At 59.6% G+C, this 27,086-nt stretch overlaps 2 protein-coding genes across 2 annotated transcripts in view; both read right to left on the reverse strand.

The window, feature by feature from the left end:
- HSPB1 (heat shock protein family B (small) member 1) lies at nucleotides 1-2,121 on the reverse strand. Its single transcript, XM_055797995.1, is given in 4 exon segments — nucleotides 1-277; nucleotides 279-352; nucleotides 549-635; nucleotides 1,555-2,121. Coding segments are annotated over 4 exon segments (609 nt in total). The 5' UTR covers nucleotides 1,916-2,121; the 3' UTR covers nucleotides 1-190.
- Nucleotides 2,122-6,133: 4,012 nt separating this feature from the next.
- The window catches only part of SRRM3 (serine/arginine repetitive matrix 3), a 28,909-nt gene continuing 7,956 nt past the window's right edge, over nucleotides 6,134-27,086 (reverse strand). The window contains 15 exon segments of the mRNA XM_055797889.1: nucleotides 6,134-6,467; nucleotides 8,302-8,439; nucleotides 8,694-8,921; nucleotides 9,811-10,070; nucleotides 10,072-10,140; nucleotides 15,809-15,980; nucleotides 16,592-16,696; nucleotides 16,800-16,850; nucleotides 17,603-17,638; nucleotides 17,934-18,002; nucleotides 18,398-18,427; nucleotides 18,820-18,900; nucleotides 19,020-19,154; nucleotides 23,201-23,302; nucleotides 26,425-26,680. Coding sequence (XP_055653864.1) covers nucleotides 6,251-6,467; nucleotides 8,302-8,439; nucleotides 8,694-8,921; nucleotides 9,811-10,070; nucleotides 10,072-10,140; nucleotides 15,809-15,980; nucleotides 16,592-16,696; nucleotides 16,800-16,850; nucleotides 17,603-17,638; nucleotides 17,934-18,002; nucleotides 18,398-18,427; nucleotides 18,820-18,900; nucleotides 19,020-19,154; nucleotides 23,201-23,302; nucleotides 26,425-26,648 — 1,917 coding nt within the window. The 5' untranslated portion in view covers nucleotides 26,649-26,680 and the 3' untranslated portion in view covers nucleotides 6,134-6,250.

Genomic DNA, 27,086 nt, shown 5'->3' on the forward strand with positions numbered 1-27,086 from the left:
CACGTTTCTTTCACTGCTTTTTATTCCGGCTGATTCTACCGGTTCCTTCACATTTATTCAAGGCACTCGGTGACTGGGCGAGTACAAAATAACCAGTAAAAAGGGGGCTGCGAGGGGGGGTGGGTGTGAGGTTGCAGCTTTGGGTGGGGGGGCAGCGGCAGCTTCTCCTCCTCCTCCTCCTGGCTTCTGCCTACTTCTTGGCCGGCTCCTTGGCTTGGCTCTCGACAGTGACGGGGATCGTGATTTCAGCAGACTGGATGGCCGGCTTGGGCAGGGGGGGCCTCCACCGTGAGCATGCCATCGGGTGACAGCGAGGACCGCACGGCTGTGGCTTCAACGCCGGGGGGGGAGGCTGCAGGAGGAGAGGGGGGGGTCAGGGCTGCAGCACCCACCACCCCACCCTGCATCCCGGGGGATGCGATGCTCAGCCCTGAATTGCCACCTGCCTCTGCTCCCAGTTTGGGTGAACAGCATCCCCAGTTTGGCCAGTGGGCACTGAGGGGATGGGTGAGTGGGCAAACACACGCAGGCGGCTGCCAGGATCCCACCTCCCCTCCTCCCTGGTACTTACGTGTATTTTCGGGTGAAGCACCTGGAGATGAAGCCATGCTCATCCTGCTTCTCCTCGTGTTTGCCTGGCAGGAAAGAAAATAATCCTGGGGTGGTTGGAAGGGGCCAGGCTGGGTGGGCAGCGAGCTGGGAGGGTCTCTGTGCCCGGGGTGCCCCTTCCTTGCCCCGACCGCCACATCCCAGCATCATCCAGCATCAGGGAGGGGATGATTCTGCCTCTCCTGGTTTTCTTTGACTTAATATCAGTCTGGAGTAACTGGGGGATGGGACAGGACCAGGGGCAGTGGGGCCTCTCCAGGAGCATCCCCCAAAGTCCCAGGGAGCAAAGTGTGGTGCCAGGAGCTGGTGGTGGCCAAGGAGACCCAACCGCTGCCAGCTGGCCCCACAGCCCTCATTTTGGCTCCCTGGCAAGGGGGGCTGGAGACTGAGCACCCTGGGACTGCACCCCCGAATCCAGCTGGCTGGGGAATTGCCCCCACCCCCTGCGGACTCCCCTTTGCCAAGCACAAAGCATGCACTGGCCTCGTGCTGCGGGGCCTGGGCTTCGTCACGGCATCCCTGGCTGAGCTGCCCAGGGTGCCGGGGGGAACGGGGGGGGCACAGGGCACGTGACACCCCCCTGTCACCCCCAAGTCCCTCTGTGGCTCACAGCCGGGGGGTCCCGCCCCATGTCCTGGCTGGGACAGCAGCAAGGGGACAATAAAGAGGGCTGGAGGGGTCTCTTCACCCTGTGCAACATCTGCAGCGTGAATGTGCCCCGAGACTGAGCTTGTAATGCTGGGTCTTCCTTTCAGCCTTGATCTTCCCCTTTTCCCTCTCCTGCCCCCTCTGCCTCCACCTTTTGATTTTCCTTTCTTTGTGTCCCATCACTTATTCCGCTCTATTTTGCCCTTCCACCCTTTTTCCCCGCAGCAAGAGCTGGGGCAGCTGCCCAAGCCCACTGCCTGGTGGGGGACCCCACAGCCCCCCATCCCCAGTACCCACCAGTTATCTCCACGATATTATCCTTGGTCTTGACCACCAGCTCCTCGGGTGCGAAGTGGTTGACATCCAAGGTGACTTTCCAACTGTCGGCGGTCTGGCGGATCTCGGAGATGCCGCTGCTGAGCTGGCGGCTCAGCGCCTGCCCGTAGGGCGAGCCGGGGGACGGCAGCAGCGCGCTTTCCCGGGGGAGCAGACGGAAATATCCCGGCCAGGCGCTGCCGCTCGGCCACTTGTACCAATCCTCGGGGATATGGGGCATCCCAAAGGACTGGTCGAAGAGGCGGCTGCCACGGCACCAGTCATGGAAGGGCTCCCAGCTGGGGCTGCGCAGGAAGGTGAAGGGGACGCGGCGCTCGGCCATGGTGCGTGGGGCTGCCGGGGGGGTGGCCAGCGGTGGCTTATGAAGAGGCCTGGCGGTTATTTTTAGCCGGGCAGCTCAGCTGGCTATTAATGGAAATTTCAGCAGGGCCCAAGGAAGGGACGAGAAACTTTGCCGGCGCTGGGGCGGCCACACGCAGCCGCATTGGATGGGTAGCAGGGGGCCGGGGCTGGCAGCCCCCCAGGTCCCTCCCGCCAGGGAAACATCCGCCTGCCTCTTGCCGCGGGAGGTTGTGTCTGCTTGGGAGTGATGGATGGTCCTTGGAGCTGCTCCCAGCCTTGCCCCCGCCTGCCTGCCTTTGCTGCCCGTAAAACCATCCCAGGGATGCAGGGCAGCGTGGGGAGGGGGATGGGGCTCGGCCAGCACCTGCAGGGGGATGAGTCAGTGGAAGAGCCTGTGCACAGCCCTGTACCCGCTGCGTCACCCACCAGCCAGAAGCTTCTGGAGCCCCCCAGAACCCTGGCACTCCTGTGGCTTCAGGGTTCGACAGCACAGTGGGAAATCCCCAGCGCCAGGTTGGGGTGAGGCTGCTCCAGCCCCCTGGGGGGGGACCCGTGGGGCTGATGGGGGCCAGTGGGACCAGTGTGGGTTGATGGGGGCCAATGAGACCAGGAGGGACTGATGGGGGCCCGTGGGACCAGGAGGAGTTGATAGAAGTTAGTGGGACCAGTGTGGGTTGATGGGGGCCAGTGGGACCAGGAGGGGCTGATGGAGGCCAGTGGAGGCAAATGGGGGCTGGTGGGGGCCAGTGGAGCTGATAGCGCTGATGGGACCAAGGGTGCTGGAGGGGGGGCGGGGGGGGCTGAGGGGGCAGCACCCTCTCAGGTTGGGGGAGGGTGGCTCCTTCCCTTAGCCTGTTGCGCTGACATCCAAACGCACCTCCAGTGATGCCACTTGGCACCTGGGAAGGGATTCCCACTGGGGGCCAAGCTCCAGGCCCCCAGTCCCAGGGAAGGGCTTGTTTTCCCAGCCCAGCAAGCCTGGCATCCCCGGGACCCAGTCACCTCTGCCCCATCCCCCCTTCCCCCCAGCCCTGTGGGATGGGACCGGCCAGTTCTGGGGGGACAGAGGCACCGTGGTGGGATGTGCCTGCTGGGGCTGAGCTCTGGCTGCTGCACTTTGAAGAAGCGCGTGACCAGCACCAGGAGACAGGCAGTAGCTGAGACCTGACACACTCATGACATAGATGGGGATGCAGGGAGGAGGGGGGGTGCTGCAGCAGAGGATTTTTGGGGTGTCCCAGTGCACCCACCGCCCCATCAACCCCTTTGTGTGGGGCAGAGCCCAGCAGTGCCTCTGAAGGGCTGGGGGAAAGGGCTGAAGGCAGCTGAGCCGTGTGGGGCTGGAGGTGCGGGGTCACATCCTGCGGGGCTGCCGCAGGCTGGAGGGGAGCCGGGGGGAGGAGGGGGGATGAGGCGCTGCAGGGACTGTGGGGGTGAGCGGGTGGGAGGGATGCGGGAAATGGGAGGGATGCAGAGAAGGATGCAGGGAGGGATGCAGAAAAATGGGAGGGATGCGGGAAATGGGAGGGATGCAGGGAGGGATGCAGAGAAGGATGCAGGGAAATGGGAGGGATTCAGGGAGGGGTGCTGGAGGGGTGCAGAGCAGGATGCAGGAAGGGATGCAGGGAAAAGGGAGGGATGCAGAGAAGGATGCAGGGAGGGATGCTGGGAGGGATGGGAGGGATGCAAGGGGGATGCTGGGAGGGCTGCAGGAGGCACGGGATGGATGGGAGAGTTGCAGACAAACGGGAGGGAATGCAGAGAAGGATGCAGGGAGTCAGGAGGGCTGCAAGGAGATGGGAAGGGTGCAAGTGGACACATCTGCCCCAGCAACGGGGCCTCCCCAGAGGGTTTCCCCCACCCCGTAGCAGGATGCTCTGGGGGATCAGACACAACTGGTGCCCAGCGCCGCTCTGCACAGAGCCAGAGGCTGATGCACCGGGGGGGAGATAGAGCCCTGGGCAGCTGGCGAGGGAGAGCAGCAGGGTCCGTGGGCAGCTGGATAAGACCAAGCCTGTATGGATGGAGCCGGTCACCCCTGCCGTGCTGTCCCCTGTGAAGAAACTGCTCCGTGCCCAGCAGAGTCATTTACAATATATACTGTATATTTTATTATAATTGAACCAGCTCACTGAATCTACAGCTGTACTCACAACCCAGAAAAAAAGAGAGAGCGCACGCGCAAGAGGAAAATACTGAAGTATTTCTACAGAGTATTTGTTCCAGTTAGCTCCCTCCGCGGCAGGAGACAAGAGACTGTAAAAGAGGAAGACTGGAAATTTTCCCTGATGTGCTGGCTTGTCCGCGCCGGTGCTGCAGTTGGGTCTTGGGCTTTCAGGAGCCACAGGGGGCTGCAGGGCTGGGGGCTGCAGCCACTGGCAAAATACCCCACCACCACCACCAGTGGCTTGAATTCAGATGTTTTCAGAGGGGACACACCCCCACCCCCAACTCCCAGCAGGGTTTTGGGGCTCCTGTGGCCAGTCTGAGCTTCCCTGTGGGATAATGAGTGGGATGGGGACTACGGGGTGCCCGGAGCTGGAGAGGGGTGGGATGGTTTTCAGAGTGTGTGGCTCAGGAGTTTGTAGGGATGCTGGGACACTCATGCCCGTCATCTCCCCAGGTTCGGAGGGAGCAGGACCCTTCACCTCCTCCTCCTGCCACAGTTGCATCCAGAGCTGCTGCACTGCCCGGGGCTGGCACATGGGGACAAGCTGAGCCATGGAAAGCCACGAGTGTGTCCCTTCCTTACCTGGTCACTCCATTTCTAATGGCTCCACTTGTCTGGGCACCGCAGAGGGTGACCGGCAGCTTTGCCAGCGGAGCAGGGGGTGGGTGGGATACCCAGGGGTGGGCACCTGGCACGACCCAGCACCTGGAGATGTTTCTCCAAGGGCTGGTGAATCCTCAGCCAGTGGCTGAGCCTTGTTCCTCAACGTGCCGGCTTTGGGAGACGATGCTGGAGTGCCCCTCTGCTCACATCTCTGCCCTGCCAGGACCTCTGGTTCATCAGCCCGCCAGTTAACGAGGCTGTCGCATTACCAGCTGAGCTGGAGTCCAAAGGATCCCCCCCGATCCCGGCTGGCTGCAAACCAGCGGCAAGCGGGATGCCAAAGCCCGGCTTTTCATCCAGGGCAGCGGGTTAATCCGGGCAGCTGCCCTCCCACCCAGGGAGGCTCATCCCCATCGTCCTGCTCCAGCCGGCTGGAAAATCCGGGGCCCGCGGGGATTAAACACCAACGGCCCCGGGGGGGCCAGGACTGTCCTCAGTGCTTGGGAAGGGATTTTTTTTCTTTTGGAAAATCAGCAACGTCCTGCAAAAGCAGGGCTGCCGGCAAAGCCCGGGACCCTCCTGCCTCTCTCTTTCAATAATTAAGTTTAAAAAGCCACCACGAGGCCCGGGAGCCAGAGGTGGCTGGGGGCTGCGAGCCCAAAGGTGGGGTACCACATGCCGAAGCCGGAGGATGCCTGGATGCAGCCCCAGGGGTGGAAAATCCCCAGCCCAGCCTTCATCCCCACAGCTCCCTCCTCCTGGGGGTGATGGCTCGGTCCTCCTAAAACTGAGATGGATGGATGGGTGCCAGGGCCGGCTCCTGAGCCAGGACAAGCTGTGTTATCCTGCAGGAGTGCCCCCCCCCGGACCTCCCCACTCGGGAAGAGACTTGCGGGTGCTGCCAGCTTTTGTTCGTCCATGGCTCGGCGTGTGCTTGGGTCTAGGGGGGGGGCGCAAAATGGTTGGTGGTGCCCCTGTCCCCCGGGACACCATGGGGAAACGGTGATGACTCTGCCAGGGGAAAGTGGGAGCTTGTGTCTAGCTGGCATCACACCCTCCAGCCAAGCCTGGACTGAAGAAGCCCCCTCCTGCCTGCCCCCCCCCCCCCCCCCCCCCCCCCAAGGACACATTTGTGCTAAAAATGTCAAACCAACCCAAAAAGCACAGGGGGTGTTCCTCGGGGGTCCCCAGCCACCCCCGCCTGCTCACCTCAAGGTCTCTGCTGAGCTATTTGTTCCCTCGCTCTGTGCTCGCCCACCCCACCCCACCCCAGCGCTGGCAGAAATAAGAAGATATCCTCCCCCTCCCCCACCCCGACCCCCCTAACCCCCCCGGGCAGAGGGGGGGATCACCCCCTCCCAGGGCGATGCAAGGACCCATTTGCGTTTTAGGCCCCTGCTTTCCCCTGCTGCCAGGTCCATCCTTAGCAGCCCCCGGCTCTTTTCCACCTCCCCGGTGGTCCCCATCTCTGGGGGCACAGGTGGCATTGGCGGGGGGTGCACAGCCGGGATGGTGAGGGGCTGCGGCCGGGTGCTGGGGGGCTCAGAAGCCGGCGCTCTCCGAGCTGCTGTGGCTGTTGTAGCTGGGGCTGCGGCTGGGGCTGCGGGAGCGGCTGGGGGGGCTGCGAGTCCGGCTGCGGCTGCGGCTGGTGCTGTAGCTGTCGTAGCTGCGGCTGCGGCTGCGGCTGTAGGAGTAGGTGCTCAGTGAGCTGGAGGACGAGGGGCTGGGGCGGTAGTAGGGGATGGGACGCTTGCGAGCGCTGCAAATGGAAAAGGGAAACTGAGTCAGGCCCCCGGCAGCAGCTCGGGGAGGGGATCGGCACTGGGACCCCGGCACGGCTGAGCATCCCTGCAGGGTGGTCAGGCTCAGACTGGCTGCGGGGTGTCAGGATGCGGCCATCCAGCATCACTCCCCCCTCCATCCCCTTCCTCCTCCCCAGCCCCCCCGGGGTGTTAGTCCTGGATTAGGCAGCGGCGAGGGCAGAAAGTGAGCAGGTTAATGTGGCCTTTGTGTTTCCCAGACACCAAAGACTGAAAGCTGCTGAAAAAGAGACGTTCAGGATTAGCGAGAGGCGAGCTGTGGCCCGCCGGCGCCTGAGGATGAGGAGGGACGTGGGGAACAGGGGGGCAATGGGGATGAGGGGACATGGGGGGACATGGGGGCCAGTGACATCTGGAGCCGGTAACAGGAGCCGGCCTCCTGCCCCCTTCTCCCGGCCCGGTGTTAGTGGGACCAAGGAGAGACCCGGAGGCGGCTGGGGGCCGAGGGCATCCTACGGTATGAGGAGACACAGAAGAGGAAGAGGAGGAGGAAGAGGAGGAGGAGGAAGCGGAGAGGTTACCCTGGGAGCCAGGCTGGCGGCGATGCTCTCCAAGAGGGACCTTGGGATGAAATGGAAAAGGAGAAGTTGGTATCACTGAGGCAGGACCACACGGTGCTGGACCCTGGGGTGGTGGGGAGTGACAGGGACCAGGAACAGGGCAGGAGGGCAAGGAAAAGCCCTGGGGCTTCTGGCTGGGCTAAAGGGCAGGTGAGGGGGGCTAGGGGTGTCCCCCTGGCTGCCCCCTCCCCACAGCATCCTCCCAGCCTCACAGGCTCTGCTCCTCCTGAACCACAAACAGAGCTGGGTCTGCCATCCCCATCCGTCCCAAGGATGGGTGACAGGACTGGGGGGATGGTCCCTGCAGGGACCGTGGGCTGTGTCCTCTGGCCAAGCCCTGCCGCCTTCCTGGGGACGCCCCAGCAAATCCCAGCTCGGGGATGGAGCAGGAGGGATGCAAAACCAGTGGTACCCAGGCTGAAAAACCTTCATCTGGACTGGGAGCAGCTTTCCCAGCCTGTGTCCTTTAAGGGCATCCATCAGGGAGGGCTGTGGGGAGCTCGAATCCACCAGCTGAGCAGTATTTCTCCTGTCCTCCCTCCTTACAACTTCAATCCAGCCCAGGCAAAATAAAAACCCTCCCACAGCGAGGCAGAGCTGATTTCTGAAAATCCAGCCCCTCCACCCCACGGTCCCGATCTCCCAGCTGATAGCAGGAGAGACAAATAGGTCAGGAACGAGGTAATCTCAGCTCGCCACCAGTACCGCCGCCAGCGCTGCATGTTAACGAGGTACTATATATGCACACAGTGTTTCGTCTGGCACTAAATATTGCCTGTCTTACAGCCTGGGCTCCTGAGTCAATAGGATCTCAAGGAGGAGAAACCAGCTTTTGGAGGGCAGGGGAGAGACACGCTTGAGGCCATAGGTCTTGCAGGAATATGCGCTTGCAGATTAAGGTGAATTCCTATTTGCATGTCTCGAAATGGGGAGACATCAGAAAGGTGTAATATTGGAGGCAGCCTGCTTATCCATCTGGCTGGGCCAGCTGATTCACCCAGCTGGTCGTCCTCAGGGTTATCGATCCATCCAGAGAGCTGTCCATCCACCCCTCCATCCATTCATCCATCTATCTGTCCGTCTATCCATCCGTCTGCCCACCCACCCACCCACCCACCCACCCACACGTCCTTCGGGGCTGGCTGGTGGCAGAGCTCAGCCCTGGGCCATGCCAGAGGCTGTGGTAGAGGCTTCACCGTGTGCCCAGACCCACCTGGTGATCCTCCTGGGCTCCATGAAGCTGGGGGAGTCACGTCTCCTCTTCCTGATGGGGGAGTAGCTCCTGGAGCGGCGCCGGGCGCGGGTGGGATCGGGGTCACCGTGACGTGTTCGGGGCTCGTTGTCCTTCTCTCTACACCACGAGGAGGACGAGGGGCATCAGGGGTGTGGGCTGGGATCCAGGTGGGATGCAGGGACAGCCCACCCCCAGCAGCTCCCCACAGGGGTGACACCCCACCTGGGGCTGGCGCTTCCAGTGCCACCAGGGCCAGCAATGGCCTGTAGCCCCCTCACTGAGCCCCGGGCTGGCTGGGTCCACCCTGAGCCAGGGATGCTTTCTGAGCCCGTTGCTGGTACCCCCATGCCCAAGTCTCCCCGGGGGCTGACCTGCTGGCAGGTTTTTTTGGTGAGGGTGAGCGGGAGCGGCTGCGTCCTGCTCTTTTCTCCCGGGAGCGGGAGCGGGATTTGGAGAGGGAGCCGCTGGAGCTCCAGGAGCTGCTGCGCTGGCCAGGGCTGGGCGATGGGCTCTTCCGCCGCTCCGAGGCGTGCCGGGAGTGCTTGGCTGATGACTCCGAGCTGCTGTTGGGCCGGCCCCGGTGGTGCCTCTCCTTCACCCTGCGAAGGCAGACCCCAGCCGCTACTCGTATCTCTCCCGCTGTGGCCTGCAGGCTGTCCCCATGGGAGCCGGGGACCCCCAGTTCCCATGGGGGAGCAGCGGGAGCACCTACATGGCCCCAGCTTTTGGCTGGGCTGCACCCCTGATTATAAAGCATGGGGTGCTGGCTTGCTTGGGATCCTGCACCCTGTGGGATGCTGTAATGCCATGCAGCCATCCAGCCACTGCCCTTTGTGCTGGAACAATCCCTTGTGGGTATGACCTTTCCTGTGATGTGCTGGCATTGACCCACTGTGGCTCTTCCCTGTCCCTATCCCCACCCTCATCCTCATCCTCATCCTCATCCCCATCCCCATCCTCATCCCTATCCCCATCCCTGTCCTCATCCCCATCCTCATCCTCATCCCCGTTGCCACCCATCCTTGTCCCCATCCCCATCACCATCCTCATCCGCATCCTCATCCCCATCCCCATCGCCACCCATCCTTGTCCCCATCCCCACCCCATCCCCATCCTCATCCCCAACCTCATCCTCATCTCCATCCCCATCTCCATCCCTGTCCCCATCCCCATCCCTCCCTCAATCTCCATCCCCATCCTCATCCCCATTCCCATCCCTGTCCCCATCCTCTTCTTCATCCCCATCCCCATCCCTGTCACCATTCTCATCCCAGTCCCCATCCCTATCTCCATCCTCATCCCTGTCCCCATTCCCATCCCTGTCCCCATCCCTTGAGCATCCCAGCCCTGCCCTGGTCCCCAGCTTGGCCCCCAGAGCTCTGCCCGGACAGAACCGGGATGCCCGCATGGGGCTGCACCCCAAATACCAGAGAGCAGCTCCCATGTCCCGGCAGGAATAGCATGACCCCATCCCAGAGCCCCCCTTACTTCTTGGCATGGGCGCCGTGGTTCCTGTCGGGGCCGAGCGGTGGGTCGTAGGGGTGGGAGCCTGCCGAGCCCTCTGAGTCGCTGCTGTAGCCGGCAGGGCTGAGCGGCGGCGGCGGGGGGTCCCGGGGGGCCGGTGGCCGTCCCTTGCTCTGGCCGCGGTGGCGGGGCGGCGGCGAGGCGCTGCGGGAGCGATGCCGGTGGCCATGCTTGGCTCGCTCCGGTGTGGGCGACCGGGGGCTACGGACACCGTGTCGTCCCCCCCCGGGCATGGGGGGATGGCGGCTCCGTCCTGCCATGAGCCCGTGGAGAGGGGGACGCCGAGGCCGGCCTCTGCCAAGGGGGGAGAGAGAGAGAGAAGGGAGGAAAGGCAGGGAGGGGAGGAAGAAAAGAAGAAAGAAGGAGAAAGGGGATTTTAATGGGGGGTGCCGGGCTGGGGGCGCGGTTCACAACGTCAACGCACATCGCATAAGGCAGGCTACACAGACGCTACTCTGCACCTTCCTCTCGCCCTCAACAACGTGGGTCATGCAAACCTCCGCATGCAAAACGCCAAAAAAAATAATTCAAATAAAATTTTTTAAAAACCCAAAGGAAGGGGTGGGATGGGAGAAAAAAAAAAAGAAAATAAAAAAAAAGAAAATCCAAGAAACCCCCAAGTCGTCAGGGAGGGAGAGCTCGAAGGGAAAGAAATACCCCCCACCCCCCAAAAAACACCTGGAGCGGGGATAAAGCAAACCCTGGTGCCCACCCACCCCAACCAAGAAAGGGGAAGGGAAAAGGGGGGTAAAACCCAAACGAAGGGAGGAAAACGGGGGGAGAAAAGAAAAGATGAGAGAAGGGAAGGTGGGGAGGTGGGGTAGAGTAAATCAGACTGAGCCGAGGGGAAGGGGTCGAACCAAAGAGGGCTGGAGGTGATGGGGGGTCTGCTCACACAGAGGCATGCACATATATAGAGAGATATATGTTCAGATATGTGTCGTTTCTATATAGTACGGCTTTCAGCTTAAAACAAATCAAGAAACGAGGAGGACGGCACAGAGCGACAATGGAGGGCAAGGCAGGGGGGCGGGGGGCCAGGGGCAAGAAGGCAAAAAGAAACCAAAAAAAAAAAAAAAGAAAGAAGAAAAAAACCATCCAAATCAAATCAAATCAAATTAAAAGAACAAAGCAAAACTTCACAAATGTCCTCGTTACTGAGATAAACGAATGTCTCTGAGCTCTTCCTGGGACACGCATTGAGCTGTTAGCTGTGACTCTGCAGGGAACTGCTAAGTTCTCATCAGCACTCAACACAGACTTTGCTTTCTGCTTCCTTTTTTTTTTTTTTTTTCCATTATATGCTTTTTTTTTTTTTAAGTCCCTCTTGGTTAACATCCACTTACCAAAAAAGTGGCATTTCCTCCTTTAGTAGGTAAGGTATGAAGAGAAGGGAAAAGCGGGGCAATATAAGTGCATCATTAGATTCACAAAAATGCAAGAGAGAAAGAAAGAGCGAGAGGAGAGACAGAGACAGAGCCAGAGAGAGGAGAAATAAAACAAACCAACTCACTTCTCCTACGGGAAGGGGGGGGAATCCTGGGCCACCACCGCGGCCAAGCCCCGTGCCGGGCTCTTGAGGGGTTTTGCCCAGCCCCAGGATCCAGCACGCAGCAATTCCCACATCTCTGAGCTCCCCCCGAGCGCAGCCGCTGCCTGGGGGGGGGGTGGGGGGTGGGATTCCCCATCTTTGCAACACCACCAGACCAAAAAGATGGGTGGAAACAGCTCCTGCACTGCCGGCCCCAACCGAGGCGGCAAACCCCAGCATGGGGGGCTTTGGGGGTCTCCTCCCCCCCAGCTGCAGCCCGGCTTAGGGTCCCTGAGCATCCCTGGAGGGGTCAATCCTGCGCGGGGTGGTGCTGAGCGCAGTCAAGGGTATCTAACAGGGTTCAGGAGATTGGAGTATAGCCAGGATTGTGTCACCGTGCCCGGGGCTGAGCTGGGGACAGGGACCCCAATTCCCCACTGGTCCCTTGTCCCAGACATGCCTGGTCAGTCAATCCTTAAGGACAAGGTTCTCTCCACCCACCCTGCCATGTCCTAAATGCCGCTTTTCTCCCCCAAAATGCTGGGTGGAAGCCTGGGGACCACTGCAAAGATGCTGCAGAAGGGAGATGAGGCCACCACGTCCCCCAGCATCCTAGGGTTGGGGGGGTCACACAAGCCACTCCATGTCCTGCATCACCTCCCTGTCCCCACGAATAAGCCAACACCTCCAGCCGCAGGCCAGCAAGCTGGAGCCAAAATGTGGGGATTTGGGGGGGGCTGTTTGGTTTGCTTGGTTGGGTTTTTTTCAAAAATCTTGTTGCTGTTGCAAAGGCCCCACAAACCACAAACTGCCCCGCAAGCGAGGGGACACGGACCCCATCCAAAGGGGTGCAGCAGCCCTGGGAGTGGGGATTCGGCTGAGCCCATGCCCAGCCCCGCATCTGGGCAGGGAAAAATAAAAGCAGAGAAGATGAAGATGAAGAGAAGGATGAAGAGAGAAAGAGAAGGGGTTCCTCTTTCCCAGGGCGGCGTTTCGGTGCTGGCTGGCCACGCCGTGGGCTGGGGCTGCAGGGCGAGGGGTTCCCACCTGAACCCCGGAGTGGGAGTGGAGGGGGTCTCCTGCCCGGGCGTGCAGGAAGGCAATGAAGGTAAAAGCATCCCAAATAAATCCAAATCGGCAAAAGGGAAAACGCACACTGGGGCTTGTGGGGATGGGGTGGCCAGGGCTGGGACACTGTCCCCTGCCCTTGGGGACCTGTCTCTCTCCACGGAGCGAGATTTCAACCTTTCCCCGTTTCAGCCCCCCGATATTTTCCCTGGGTTGGGGTGGTTTATTCCGTCATGGCCCGAGGAGGGGCTAAACCCACACATCTCCCCCAGTTTCTCATTTCTTGCCCCATCCATCCACCCCAAAACCCCCTGTGCCCAGGACGTGCTGCGGCTCCCACCCCTGGGCTCTGGCTGCTGCCCTTATTCCTCACTAATTATATTTGCCTTCGTTACCCAGCCCCTAAGGGGGGACTCAAATGGAGTAGCCGTGCTCGGCCCCTGGATGGAAACGAACACAAATTCGGAGGGCTGAAAGACACAGAAATGCATTCTACCGACAGCACGAGGAGACGGGGAAGAGAAAAGGGGGGAAGAAAGAAAAAAATGTTACGTGGACAGGGCGAAAAATATAAATAAAGAATGTAAGAGAAGAGCATGGCTTTGCAGCTAACTGGGGAAAACCATACAAATAATAATAATAAAAAAAATTATATATAGCCACCAAAAAGAGACAAAATGAAAGAGAGACAGAGAAGGAGAGCGAGAAAGAAAGAGAAAGTCAGAAAGAAAGAGAAAATAACATTAAATCAAGCTACGGTGCTTTTCAACAGGCTCATCTGCAGAAGTGAACGTGCAGAGGTGGACAAAATACCTACCTTTGCAATTGGCAGTGACAGGAATGCGATAATAAAAAAAGAAAACAATAATCTCCACATTTGGAGGGCAGAATGGGAAAAAGACAAGGACTCTTTAGTACGGCGATCCAGACCCCTCGGCTAATCCCGTTTGCTTTGCTTAGAATATTTGAAATTATTTTTTAAATTGGTCTCATTAGCTTTTTGTTTTGTTTTGTTTTGTTTTGTTTTGTTTTGTTTTAGCGGGGTGGCCGCAGGGGGTTTGCTGGCTGGTGTCTGTAACCCGGCTGCGTTTCAGTCTTTAAAAGTCGCTATATCACATGGCAAAGTCCCAGATAACATGCAGGGAAGGCGACGGATGGAGGTGGGACATGGCAAGGGTTGTTGGGTTGTGTTGGCCCAAAGAAAACTGGAGAGAAAGAGGGGCCGGAGGGTGCGTGTGGGTGAGGAGGAGGAGGAGAGACCCGGGAGGAAGGCTGGGGAAGGCAGCAGGGATGGATGGAGACAGGACTGGGTATTTAAAAGGGAAGGCAACACCATGCAGCACCCCAGGGCAGCCCTTCCTCCGGCGGCTCTGGGGGTGCTGGGGGGGCACGGCTGAGTCCAGAGTTTTGGGGGGGTCTGCAGGAGGCTGGAGGAGGGAAGGTACCAAGGATGCTCAGCACCCGTCCTGCCAGGATACAGGATGTGGATGCCCAGGTGTGGGATGGCCGCAGGGTGCTTTGCTCGGGGCGGGGGTGGATAACCCAGCACCCAACAGCCTCATCCTGCAACTGTGGAGGAAAACCAGCCCCGTGGCAGCAGGATCTGGCCACCAGTAGCCAATTCAAGGAGGCAAAGGGCAATTTGCTCCACGATATTGAAGCCAGCCCGCTACCTTTGAGGTGAAGAGCTGCTCGGTTCTCTTCCCTTTTAAATTCCTTGTTCAAAATATAGAAAATGAAATACAACGTTCAGCGGTCATAAATATTTAGAAAACACATCTGCTTTTTTTTTTTTCTTCTCCACATTAACACACACAAAAGCAAAAAGTTCTAGAACAACATGACGACGACAAGGGTGGGAGAAAAATAAGAGAGATATATATCGTTTGCATTTCTGTACATCACAAGGGAAAAGAAAAGAAACCATGAGAAAGGAAACTAAAACAAGGGGGGGGAAAAAAGCACGTTTCATTGCCCTTCCCTCCCCCTCGTCCCTGCTTCTGCTGAGCAAGAAATGGAAGTGTATATTACCGTTTGGGTTTTTTTCAAATGGGAGGCTAAAGAAAAACACAGATGGGATTAAAAAGAAAAAAAAAAATAAAAAATAGAAACCAGAGAGAAAGAAGAGAGAGAGAGAGAGAGAAAGAGAGAGAAAGTTGTCGGAGAGAAGTCCCGCTGGTGCCGGGGAGCCAAGGGAGCTCGGCGGCCTGGGCGATGCTGGGTGCTGGGGGTGGTGGGCAGGGGGAGAGCGGGTGAGCCGGGCGCCTGGGTGGGCACCCAAACCCCCTCCATGCCCCAGCTGAAACCACAGGAAAGAAGAAAGCAGAGAGGTGCCCCAAGAGGTGGGCAAGGTGCTGGGTGCTGCTGGGGGGTGCTGGGCTGGGGCTGGGGAGGCCGCAGGGGACATGAACATGGGGTGGGGGGCTCCTGGCCCCATTTTCCAGGGTCCCCCTGGCCCCACAGGTGTTGGGGTGTCAGCGTTGGGTGCTGCCAGCCTGGGAGCATCCCTGCAGCACCTCACCTATGGGAATAAAGTGTCCCGGGGTGAGCGGGGACCTGTGTGCCCCCCATTAGTGGGGTCCCCCAGCACGCTGCCTTTGTGCAGCCCTGCCTCCAGCCCCCCACTAGCCAAAGCAAGCTCCTCACCAGCCCAGCACTGATTAAACTGGGGCTGGCCCCCCAGATCCTGCCGGGTTAGGGCTTTGCCCCACTCAGTGCAGAAGCAGCCCCCACAGGCTTCATCAGGACCCCCGGGGAGCTGAAGCAGAGCTGGGGGGCACTTAGCTCCAAAGTCACCTGGCACGGGGAGCCTGAGTTCCTAAAATCTGAGCACCCAGCACCAAACCCCCTCCAAATCCTACCCTGGCCTAACGCCCATCCCCAGATCGGATGCGGGGGTCCTCAGTGCTGGTGCTGGCGCCTTGGCTCTGGGGAGTGGTGGGGCTAGTGGGGAAATAAGAATTTTCCAGCTTTACCCATTCCTTGGCTCTCTAGGCTCAATCCCCTCCCAGGGAGGTGCTGAGCCTGGTGGTGACCCTGGCAGGTGACACTGGCCTGCCAAGCCATCGTCCCTGGGGGGTGACATCCACAGAGTGATGCGTGGCTTTGGGGAAGGGGTTGGCTGCCCCGATACCTGCCCTGAGGTGATGGGCTGGCTCCTCCAGGGAGACTGCGCACCCAGCGGAAGGTCGATGGGTGCCGGGTGGGTACATCCTGCACCCCGCAGCTCCCCCGCGTGCCCTGGGCTGGGCGAGGGGGGAGCCGAGTGAGCAGGGAAGGAAGGGAGAGGAGAGCTGGGGTGGGGGGTCCTGCGGAGGGAGGAGGGGAGGGAAGAGAACGGTGATCCAAGAAAAGCCTACGTACATCCGAGGGCTCCGGCAGCAGGGCACCGTGGCTGTGGCGGCCGTTCTGGGCGCTGCCCTTGTGCCCGTTCTGGTGTGGCGAGGCCGAGCGGCGGGGCGAGGGGGAGGATGGGCTGCGGCTGGAGCGGGCGCTGCTGCCCTTGGGGCCGTCCTGCCGGCGCTTGGGGCTCAGCCTGCGGGGCACCGCACCGTCAGCCGCTGGCATCCCTCCTGCCCCGAGCCCAGCGCGCCATCGCCCTTCGCCTGGCTCCGGCAGAGCTGCCGGCTGCGTGCTGGGGCTGAGATGGTGGGGCAGGCTTTGCCAAAGCAAGAAACAAGGTGAAAATCGGTGTTTTGTGTTTTTTCGAGTTCAAAATTGAAACCCCCATCTGGGCACCGTGGTCCCAACACACACACCCCTCAAGGTGCTGCAGCACCATCCCACTCCCCTCCATCACACCAAGGGTCCCCATCCCGGGGACACCTCTGCCATCTGCCTCCTTGCCCTCCATCCCGAAGGGTGCCCATCCCAGGGACACCTCTGCCACCTGCCTCCCTGCCCTCCATCCCAAAGGGTCCCCATCACAGGGACACCTCTGCCACCTGCCTCCCTGCCCTCCATCCCAAAGGGTCCCCATCACAGGGACACCTCTGCCACCTGCCTCCCTGCCCTCCATCACATGAGGGTCCCCATCACAGGGACCTCTCTGCCACCTGCCTCCCTGCCCTCTACCCCAGAAGCGATCCCGTCACAGAGGCTGGGGGGGCTGCTGGTGATGGGGCAGGGGTCCCGGGCTGCCCCTACCTGCTGGGGGATTTGGAGCCGCTGTCGTCGGAGGAGAGCGAGGCGCTGTGGGAGCTGCAGGAGCTGCGCCGGTGTGAGCGCCAAGCTGAGGACTCGCTGCGGGACCTGCTGAGAGGGAGGCCGGGGGGCCAAGGGGCAGGCTGAGCCGCTGTGGGGGGTACACAGGGGGACACAGCACCCCGCTCTCCCCACTGTCCCGGCCCCTCACCTCTTGCGCTCTTTGTTTTTCTCCTTCCGTTTGTTCTTGGGGCTTCGGGACCTGCGGGAAGAACCAAAAGCTGCAGAGACAGGAGCGGGGGCAGCACCCAGAGGGGCTTCCCTGGCCCCCCCAGAGCCACCGAGGCTGCGGGAGGAGTGATGGAGGGGACCTGCCCGGTCTGGAGTTGGGCTCCACCAAGCTTCAAGCTGCAGTGGGGATCCCAGCTGGCTTTGGGGGACTGAGGGGGCCACGTGCTGGTTGGCAAGGCTGGCTAGGAGGGGGTGGTAGTGGCAAGGGGGAACCAGCTCTGCTCAGCATCCACAGGGCTCAGGCCCGTTGTCACCCCCCTGCTTGCTTTGCCCTGTGCCAGCCCACTCTGAGCCCCTCTGCCCACCCAGGCACCCTTTGCCTGTTTTTTAATTTTTCACCCTAAAATAACGGTGCCTGCAGAGGGCATCGGGGTTTGCCCTGACCACAGCTGCCCTGCATCACCTCTTCTCCCCCGGGGGACATTCAGGGCCGTGTGGGACCCTGCAGTCACCCAGAGTGGCCCAGTGCCACCTCCAAGGGTGGGGGATGCTCAGCGGTGTCTGGATGTGGGGTGAGGGGGACACTCACCAGGCGAGGGACAGGTGGACAGACGGCGGGTGATGACAGCCCACGTTCACCCCACACCGCGCCCGATGGGTCCATCCCCATGGGCAAAGGGGATGGGGACAGCGGGAGGGCAGGGGAGGGGGAACCCCCGATGGGGGAAGCTGGCAGCCAGCGCTGGTGGCAGCAGGGTGGCTCCCAGCAGCCGTCACTCTCACCTGTGTCTTCTCTTCTTCCGTGACCCCGACTCAGACCTGAGGGATGAAGAGGAGGCAGAGATGAAGGAGACACACTGAGCCAGGCAGCATGGAGTGAAGGCTGGGTGGCCTCAGGGGATGGGGACAAGGACAGGGGGGTGGCCCTGTGGTGGGCTACTGGATGGGCCAGGTGATAGCTGCTGTGGGGTGATGGTCCCATGAAAAGCCATCAGTACTCATCCCTGTCCATGCCTTCATCCCGCCCCAGCCCAAGGGCCTGGGCAGCCACCGACCAGCCCCACTTTCCCCAGCCAGCCCCGTCATCCCCAAGGTGACATAGTGTCCATCCTACCTGTCACGTCTGTGTTTCTTTCCAGTCTTCTTTTTCTTTTCCTTGCGGATGGGTGAAGAGCTGTCACAGCTGGGGGAGGGGGGGAAAGTGGGTGCCCTTGAGGGAGGAGCAAGGGACTCCCCAGCCCTCATGGCCCAGAGGAGTCCCATCCCACTGCCCCCCGCTTGCCCTGGACCACCCACGGGATGCAGGAACATCACATGGAAGTTATTTCCTCAGGGTATTTGGGGTGGGGGATAGAGAAGGGCTTTTGGCAGGGCTCTGGCTGCTTTTAGTGCCGGAGCGCCTGAATCCCACTGTGTCCCATTGCCACCTTGTGGGCCCCGTAGCCTCCAGCAGGAGGCTGGCCCAGTTCCCACTGGGATTTCAGAGGGGGACAGTGGATGGTGGAGGCCAGCCCATGTCCAGTGGCCTTGCACACCCAGCAGGGACCCTGCAGCTCACCCAGCCCAGCGGGCACTCACCTGCGCTCCGAGCCAGGTTTCCTCTTTTTGCTGCCATGGGGAAGGCAGAGAAGAAAGGGACATTAGGGACAGCATCCTGCCCAGGTGGCCACCACTAACCAGGGAGGGACCAGCAGGTAAACAGAGCCAGACCCTTCAGGCAGTCAAATCCTGCCCGGTGCTGTGCCCTGTGGCAGCTGGCTCCTTCCCAGCATGGACCAGGCAAGGTGCCACCAGTGCATGCAGCTGGGTGGGCTCGCGGTGCGTCCCACAGTGCTGTGCCTGCGTGCACGTGCGTGTGCGTGTTGCACCATCGATGCATGAGGATGCATTGCACCTCCAACGTGGGGGGACTTGCTCCACCAGAGCCTGGGGAAGGGCTGTGCTGGCAGGAGAGATGCCCTCCAGGAGAGGGGACAGCACAGGGACAGCTGGGGACTCACCGGCTCCGGCGGTGACCCGATTTCTTTTTCTTTTTCTTCTTGGGTGGAGGAGAGGTGGAGCTGCTTGAGCGTCTTTTCAGCCTGCGGGAAAAAGCAGACAGTGTTGGGGGAAAAAGGGAGGGCCCCTTGGCCTCTGTGTCCCCCAACGGGGACCCCCTGCACACCCACTCCTCAAAATCCCACTGTGGGTCTGGCTGGACCTGTACTCGCGGTGGCTGCTGTCCTCACGGTAGCACTCAGCCGAGCAGTCGCACTGCAGCAGGCAGCCCTCGCCATAGTCGGGGTACTCCACCGTGTACTCCTCCCCATCCATCCCGTGGTGGTTTTCTATCACGCTGCCAAAGGAGGAAGCACAGGATTAATTAGGGGCTCCCCACTCCCTATCTCCCACTGGACAGGCTGGGAGGAAACCCAGAGCAGCCCCAGTGCAGCTACAGGAGCTGGGGGACATCCCCTCTGCCACAACACCCCCAGGGGACCTTGGTCACATCCCTAGAGGTCCACATGCAGCAAAGACCCATGGTGGTGGTGTTTTTGGGGTCTTCCTGGGGCTTTTGTCCCTGCAGGAATCCCTGCTGGGCTGGCACAGGGACACCGCGGGGCTCAGGCCACCATCCCCCTGCAGGGTCCAGCTTTGGCATCATTTGGAGCCCCTTTGGGCATTGCCCAAGTGCTGCAGCTGAGCAGGAGGCTGGGGTCAGTCCAGGTAGACGGCAGGGCCAGATTAGGGTGAGAGGAGCCAGCAGGAGGGTCAGGGGATTCGGGTGATTATCCGCCTGCTGGTGGGAGCTGCCCAGGATGATCCGGGCTTTGAGGCCAGCACCCCTGTGTGCCGCTGGCTTGGCACCCTAGCTTCAGGCAGGTGATGGGTGATGTGCCCCCTGGGTCAGGTGTGAGAGGGTGGGTGACCATCAGGCCTGGAGCCATCAGGGACTCCTCTCTCTCCTGAGTGACTTCGTCAGCATTAATTTTTTCCTGCTGCCATGGAAACCAGTGGGAGGTTGCCACTGACTACCGGGGCTGCAGGCAGGGCTTGACAGAGGTCTGGCAGCTGGACCAGGCAGGCAGGAGGGACCCAGGAGTTCCTGCCCAGGCTCTCCCTGCCACCCCCCACCTCCCCAGCCCTCCTCTGCCATCAGCCCCAGAAGCAGCATCAAATCCTGCTGGGAGTTTGCTCTTGGGGAATGTAGGACATCTTGCCCTGGAGGGATATGGCCATATAGGTGCTCTGGAGGGAACTGTAGCAGATGGGTCCACACCTGGAGGATGCCCAGCATCACACCAGCCCAGGCGCTTGCTTCCTAAGGGAAATTTGCCCTCAGAAACTGGATGTGGGCTCCTCCGCCCTTCCCAGCCCACAGCTGTGCAGCCAGGGATGCTGGTGGAGAAGCGCAGCCCCCATGGCACCAGTCCCTTGGCAGCCCAGCCAGCACCTCCGGCTGAATGAAGGGATGCTCCCAGCCTCAGATGGCAGATCCGAGAGTAGCACGTGTTGGCGTTCCTGGCCACAGGCAGGCTCTGGGCTGTTTAACCCAATTAAAAAAGGTTTGGACCAAAACTACAAGCGAGGCAGCCTCCTCCTGATCATGGACAATCGCTCAAGCGGGTCTCGGACTCCCTTCTGCACCGCAGCCATGGTTTTCTGGGTCCTCTCCAAGTGATTCCCGCTTTGGCCATGCCCCAAGGGCAGGAACGGCCTTTCAACCACCCACCCGAGCGTGGGAAGGGGAGTAAAGAGGAAAAGAGAGGAGAGAGAGGGGATAATTCCCTGTTGGACTGTCTGCTCCGTGAGCGGGCAGTGCTCCATGCCAGAGCCTGCTGCCAGCATCTCACCCACTAGCTGTGCTCAGTGGCTCAAGACGGGCTTGTGCTGCCCCAATTATCCCTCCCTGCCCGGCACACTCTCACGTTTGTTTTCAGTCCCACCAGCCTGTCCATCAAGCAGTTACTCCTTGGGGAGCGGGCTGTATCGCCAGGCTGTGCACACATAGAGACAGGAGCTGGAGGAGCGCAGAGAGCAAGCCAGGGACTCAGGTGGTCACGGCTCTGCTCAGTGCCTCAGTTTCCCCTGGGGAGCATTGCAGATGATGCTGAGCTTTTCGCATTTGCTTTGAAATGAGACCAGCTGGTTCAGACTCATAGTCCCAGCAGCCAAAAACCCAGCTGTAAAAGTCCAGAGAGGTGCTGGAGCAGGACCGGCCCATGAGGTGCTTTGTTGAGTTCTCTCCCAGCCACTGCAAGGGCTGGGGCTCTTTATTTGAAGTTTAACTCCCTTGTCCAGCCTCTTCAACCAGCATAGCCCTTTTGCACCCAGGACATCCTTTGGTAGTGACTTCAGCAGCTCAGGTCCCCACTGCCTGAAGAGCCACCTCCTTTGGACCTGGCTCATGCCAGCCTCCTCCAAGCGCCTCAGGCTCGGCTCTGCTCTCCTCCGAGCAATCCTTTGCTTTGAGACGGCTCCTTCCAGCTCAGCACTATTATTTATAGCCCCTGGGCTAATCTTTAATGATTACCCTTTGTTTCGCAAATGCAAGCCCTCAAAGGTGACAGCTAGGGCTGCCTGGACAACCTTAAGGCACCTTTGGCTTCCCTACGGGCTCGTTAAGGTGCCAGCCCTAACGAGCCTGCCCCCGAAAGATGCCCTGGAGATGACTCATGCCCCCATGGGCAAAGGCCACTTGTTAACAAGTCAGGTTTGATGCTCTATGACCTGCGCAGGTTGGTTTTCCCTGTGGCTTGTTTTTTTCCTGCCTGGAGGAGGACCCTTTGTGCTGCCCCAGGGCCATGCGCCCCATCCCAGGCTGTGCACAGCCGAGTGTCCCTCCTGGAGCGGTGTCCCTCCCTGCCTGGGTGCTGGCAGAGCAATGGGAGGAAGGCTCTCCCCTCCCCGCCACGGCTTCCCTGCCTCCCCCCTTGCCCTGATTTCCTGACCCTAATGAAGCATTAATATTCAGTGAACCTGCAGCATCTATTCCTGTCCCAAGTGACCTGGTTTCCAGGCTGATGGATGGTGCGCGCCGGGCCAGCCACGCTGCCTGGGCCATTAAGTATTGCACAGATAAATCATCATCGAGCCAGGATGGATCCTCACGAGGCTGGGGACAGTCCTGTGCAGGGCAGGAGGAGCAAGCGCCACATTCCCAGCAGGAGCTAGGCTGCTTTGGATACCTAACCTGAGCCGCAAGCTCCCTGGGGCATAAGTAGCCCCCAGGGACCAGGCATCATAAGGAGTGATTAGGAGGCAGAGGCACAGGGCAGGAAATCCTTGGAGAAGCTCCATCCATGGGGCTCCTTGAGGTCACAGCAGCCTCACGGAGACACAGGCTCTGGTCTACCCAGACGAGAAGCAGGCTCAAGTCCTGCCTATCCAGCCTGCACTCCTTGCAACAGAAATTATTATTACTGTTATTAATAATTATTATTGCTAACACTAATATTTCTAGGGTTACAGAACAGCAACCAGCCTGCTGAACCATCACCAGCCTAGCTGAGTTGCCCCAGTTTCACACCTGGAGGCAGGCAGACTATCCTGTTATGGAATTAAGAGCAAGGACTGGAAACCAGTGCCCTTGCCTGGCTGGAGGCAGAGGCTGAGATTTCAGCCCTGGGGAGAGCAGAGAAGTGACCCAAAGAGGCAGGAGCAGGCAGCGGTGAGGCACAGCAAACCTGCAGCTTGGTCTCTGCCACTGCCTGGTGGGCTGAGCCAAGCATCAAGACCTTCTGCACTTTGGTTTCATCATCTGGGACAGCAGTATTGCAGTGCTGGCCTCTCTGTACAGCACCCTGAGGTCTCCAAAAGAACCAGTGCAGGAGAAACTCTAACCTCTCCAGAGGTAGGATACTGCCTCAGAGAGGCAATCCCTGCCTCCAGCCAACTGACCATCCATCCATCCATCCATCCATCCATCCATCCATCCATCCATCCATCCATCCATCCATCCATTCATTCAACCACCCACCCATCCATCCATCCATCCAACCCTATATACCCTCTCTATATCCATCCATCTATCCAACCATCCATCCAACCCTATATACCCTCTCTATATCCATCCATCTATCCAACCATCCATCTATCCCTATATCCATCCATCCATCCATCCATCCATCCCTATATCATCCATCCATCCATCCAACCATCCATCCATCCCTATATCCATCCATCCATCCAAAACCAACCCTATATATCCTCTATATCCATCTATCCAACCCTATATACCCTCTCTATATCCATCCATCTACCCAACCATCCCTATAGATACCCTCTCCCTATCAATCCATCCACCCACCCACTGATACTTGAAGGCAATCTGGGATGTGCCTCTCTGGGATGAGAGGTGAGCAGGACACAGACAGGCCAACTCGGAGATGCCTCACTTACATTTGGCGCCCATGCTGATCCTCCCTGGTGAGCACACCTTCCTTCTCCATCAGCATTTGCCGAAAGGTCCCCACTTTCTGCCGGATCTCCTCTTCGGAGTACCTGGATGGGCAAAGATGCAGTCAGAGCTGCTGTGGCCGGAGCGTGGGCTCCCCAGGGACCTGCTGAGGACCCCATAACTTCTGGAGTGACATGTGGCCCAAGGGCCTGGTCAGAAGGAGAAGTGGCATGGTGACAGTCACCAGGGCTTGAAAGAGAGCTTGGTCCCCTACCACCACCCTCCATGTCCTCCTCTCTCCTGCCTGCCCCTCCCAGCAGTGCTTGGCAGAGGAAGGGATATCAGGGAAGGGGTAAAAGAAGAGGATGACCATGAGGTTGCCATTCCCTGCCATTGCCCCAGGTTTTGGCACTGCCAAATGCCCCCAGCAGTGCCAGCATCATAGCTGGTGACGCTGGGGTTTGAGCCTGGCACCTCCGTCCCATGGTGAGCCTCCCTCCCTCATCCCCATGCTGTGCCAGGGCCCCGGCAGCCAAGCCAGCTCTGCGCTAATGCCAAACGCTGACTCAGGCCACTGCAGGGTTATTAACGAGAGACACTAATCACTTTGTCCCTGGCATCTGAGAACAGCCGCAGCAAACCACAGCGCTCCAGCAGTCCCTGAGGTGTCCCCGAGGAGGGACAGGTGACAGCCCTGGGCAGGCAGTTTTGTGCCGCATCCCTCAGCTGCACAAGAGCACCCGAGCATCCCCCTCGACCAAAACATCCAAATGAAGGGATGTGGTGGAGGGACCTGCAGTGCTCTCAGCATTGTCCCTGGGGACAGGGCAAAGGGACAGGGACCCCATGTCACCACCATGCTGCCACCCTGAGAGGGAAGAGGTCAGGTGTGTCCCCCTGTCCTCACCCACATTGTCTATAGAGCCTGCTTGCATCCCATCCTCGCTGTCACACCCCATCAGCATCACCACTAAGGAGCCCAGAAAACTGGGTGTCACAGCCTGGCCAAGCCCTGCGGTCCCCAAGGCTGGCACCTCGCAGAGCCTGTGCTGGGGACAGTGATACCACTCAGAGTGGGTGCCCCTGGGTGCAGAGGGGCACGTGGCAGCACCCACCCCCACCCACTGTGGTGCCGATGAAGGGGAACAGGAAGGAGAGGGGAATTAATATTAACAAGCTCATTTGCCCTGAAAGGCTCTCATTAATTCCCCAGCTGGCCAGGACTCCCGCAGGAGGACACAGGAAGGCAACCCAGCTGCTTCGCCTCGCCTTGCACCCTGCCTGGGTGCAGGGGGCCCCAACACCAGGGCCAAACCCACCCCCCGATGCTGCTTTGCTCGGTACCCTCGGTGGCGGTGCACCCAGCACAAGGATGGAGCTGCCAGCCCCGGCCATCCACGGCCAGCCGCCAGCCGGCAGCAGCAGGAAGATGTCCGCCCGAGAAGATGAGCATTTGCTGCAGCATATTATGAACGCGGCTGATGTTCTCAGAGAGGGGACATGAGGCCAAACAAGAGGTGACAGATGGGCCACCGCGGCTGGGCTGTTAGCAAATCTGCAGGGGGCAAGGCCAGGCCGAGGAACCCCCCCGCCCTGCATCCAGGGATCCTGTGATGGAGGCAGGAGCACCTCACCAGGCCCTTTCCCTCCTCCACCCGTCGGCACTGCTTATAACCCCATTGGAGGGATTTGGGGTTTTGCACTTAACACATAGAATGGATTTGAGAAAGACAGAAAAATTGCTGACACTTCTTTTCCAGACAAGAAATCCAGCCTGCAGGCTGGGAATAATGGCGCAGGCAGCCCAGAGCAAGCAGCAGCCAGATCCAGCGCAGGCAGGAGGAGCCATCCGCGTTTCAGGAAACAAGGGAGAGCTTAAATCCCCACAAAACCTCTTCTGCTGTCACACCTGCTCATCCTGGGGGCCCTGCCCTTGCCAATATCTCGCCTGAGGCCATGGCCAGGCTGCGGTCCCCGGCCCAGGCAGAAACCTCAGGGGTGCAAAGCGGTTCCCATATAACCCCCCCGGAGAGCCCCTGCGAGGAGGGAAACAGCAGGCGGAGGATTAACCAGGTTGACCAAGATTATTACTGTAATTATATTATCATTTCAGTGTATCACCGTCATCATCGTTATTAATAGCCTTAATAATAGCAGAGGCAATTACAGCAATAACAACAATACCGGTTGCAATATTGCTATTACCCATCGCAATAATGATACTACTAGTAGTAAGATCCCTAGTAGGGCGCGGGAACCCGACAGGAGTCTCTGGGCTCCCCAAAGCACCAGGTCAGCCTTATTTATTTCCATAACGACAAATTAGGCACAATCATTATTCCAGTCTGTGTGAGACAATTTAATTCTAGGTCACGCTTGCACTCTTAATGAAAGCCTTGGCGAAGCCTTCCCTCAATCCATTTTCCTTCTCCCCAGCTGATACCAGTCCCCGTCTACCCATGTGTGCTGAAGAATTTGCTCCATCCATCACGTTTTAGTGAGCTGTCAGTGGGATCAGGCTGTTCCATGGCTGCCGGAGCTATGGGGTAGCTGGCAAGATGACCATGGATCTGGTGGGAATGGGGGTCTCCTTGCTGGCCCCCCAGCCCCTCCTGCCCACCCGGGCAGGGATGCTCTCCAGTCCCTCAGGTTTTTCCCCAGCCCTTTGCTTCCCCAGGGGAGAGCAGAGGCTGGGGAGCAGCTCACGGTGCCCAGCCAGGGTCACAGGATGGAGGGGCTCCTTCCACTCCAAAACCAGGGGGAGAGAAGGAAGGCAGGACAAACTGAAGCACCAGAACAGCCTCACCTGGGACTAAACCCCAGCTGTCCTTCATCTCCCGGGCATGCGGGGCACGGGCTGGGTGGCATTGATGGCTTGCATGACCATGAGCAACTCATTCCTCCTTCCTGTCTCGGCTTTCCCAGCACTATGAGCTGGGAGCCCAGCTTTCCAACCGGAGGGGCCAGGGCAAGCCTCCAACATGTGCGTGGATGCAGTCCTCTGTCTGTGTTTCTTGGAGGCATTTAGCTTTGCAAACCAACCCACCAGTCTACCCCAAAGCTGTCTGATTCATCCTAAAGTGGATTTACTTCCAACTGGGGACGTTTGCCACATCAAGGTGTTTTTTTAGAGAGGAAAAAGGGGGAGAACAAGGTGCAAACCGGTCAAAAGGATCCCAAGCCATGGGGTCCATCTCCATCCCAGCCCTGATGCCCCACGACTCACCCCTGCTCCTCCATCATCTCCTGCAGCTCCATGCACTTCAACTCCACCCGCCGCTTGCGCTCGTGGTCCAGGATTTCCCGGTGAGCCTTCTTCACCAAGCTGGGCTCCACCAGACGCACCTCCTCCTCGCCCTTGTGCCACGTACCCGAGGCGCTGGGCTGTGAGAAGCCATTGGAGGCTTCCTGAGGGGAAGGCACATCGGCCCCGTTGTTGTAGAGAGCCATGCTGGCATGGGCAGCCTCGCTGCTAGCAGCACCTGGGAGGGAGAGGAAGACTTGGGGGTCAGTCCCTGCCCTGGTTTCACTCTCACCGTGCGATGGTCACGGGAACCTGCCAGGACCTGCCGGGAAAATTTGTCTCAAGAGAGATGCAGGCACAGCAGGTTGATGGGGACGGTGACTGAGAGATCTGGGTCTTCTGCCAGCACCCTTCCTGCCCCTTGCCTCAGTTTCTCCATCTGCAAAGCGAGGCTGGGGCTCTTCCCATCACCAGGCCATGAGGGCTGGCTCATGGGAGAGAGAGGAGGATGTTCTGCACCAGCCTCTTACCAGGGAAAGCCTGGCAAAGCCTGCATCTGTGTCACCTGGAGCCATACGGTAGCAGTGGGACAGGTGGCCAGGCATCCCTCTGAACCCCACGGGCCCCGCTGCCAGCTGCTTCTT

The sequence above is a fragment of the Falco peregrinus genome, chromosome 2 (genome assembly GCF_023634155.1).
Source record: "Falco peregrinus isolate bFalPer1 chromosome 2, bFalPer1.pri, whole genome shotgun sequence".
Lineage (NCBI taxonomy): Eukaryota > Metazoa > Chordata > Aves > Falconiformes > Falconidae > Falco > Falco peregrinus.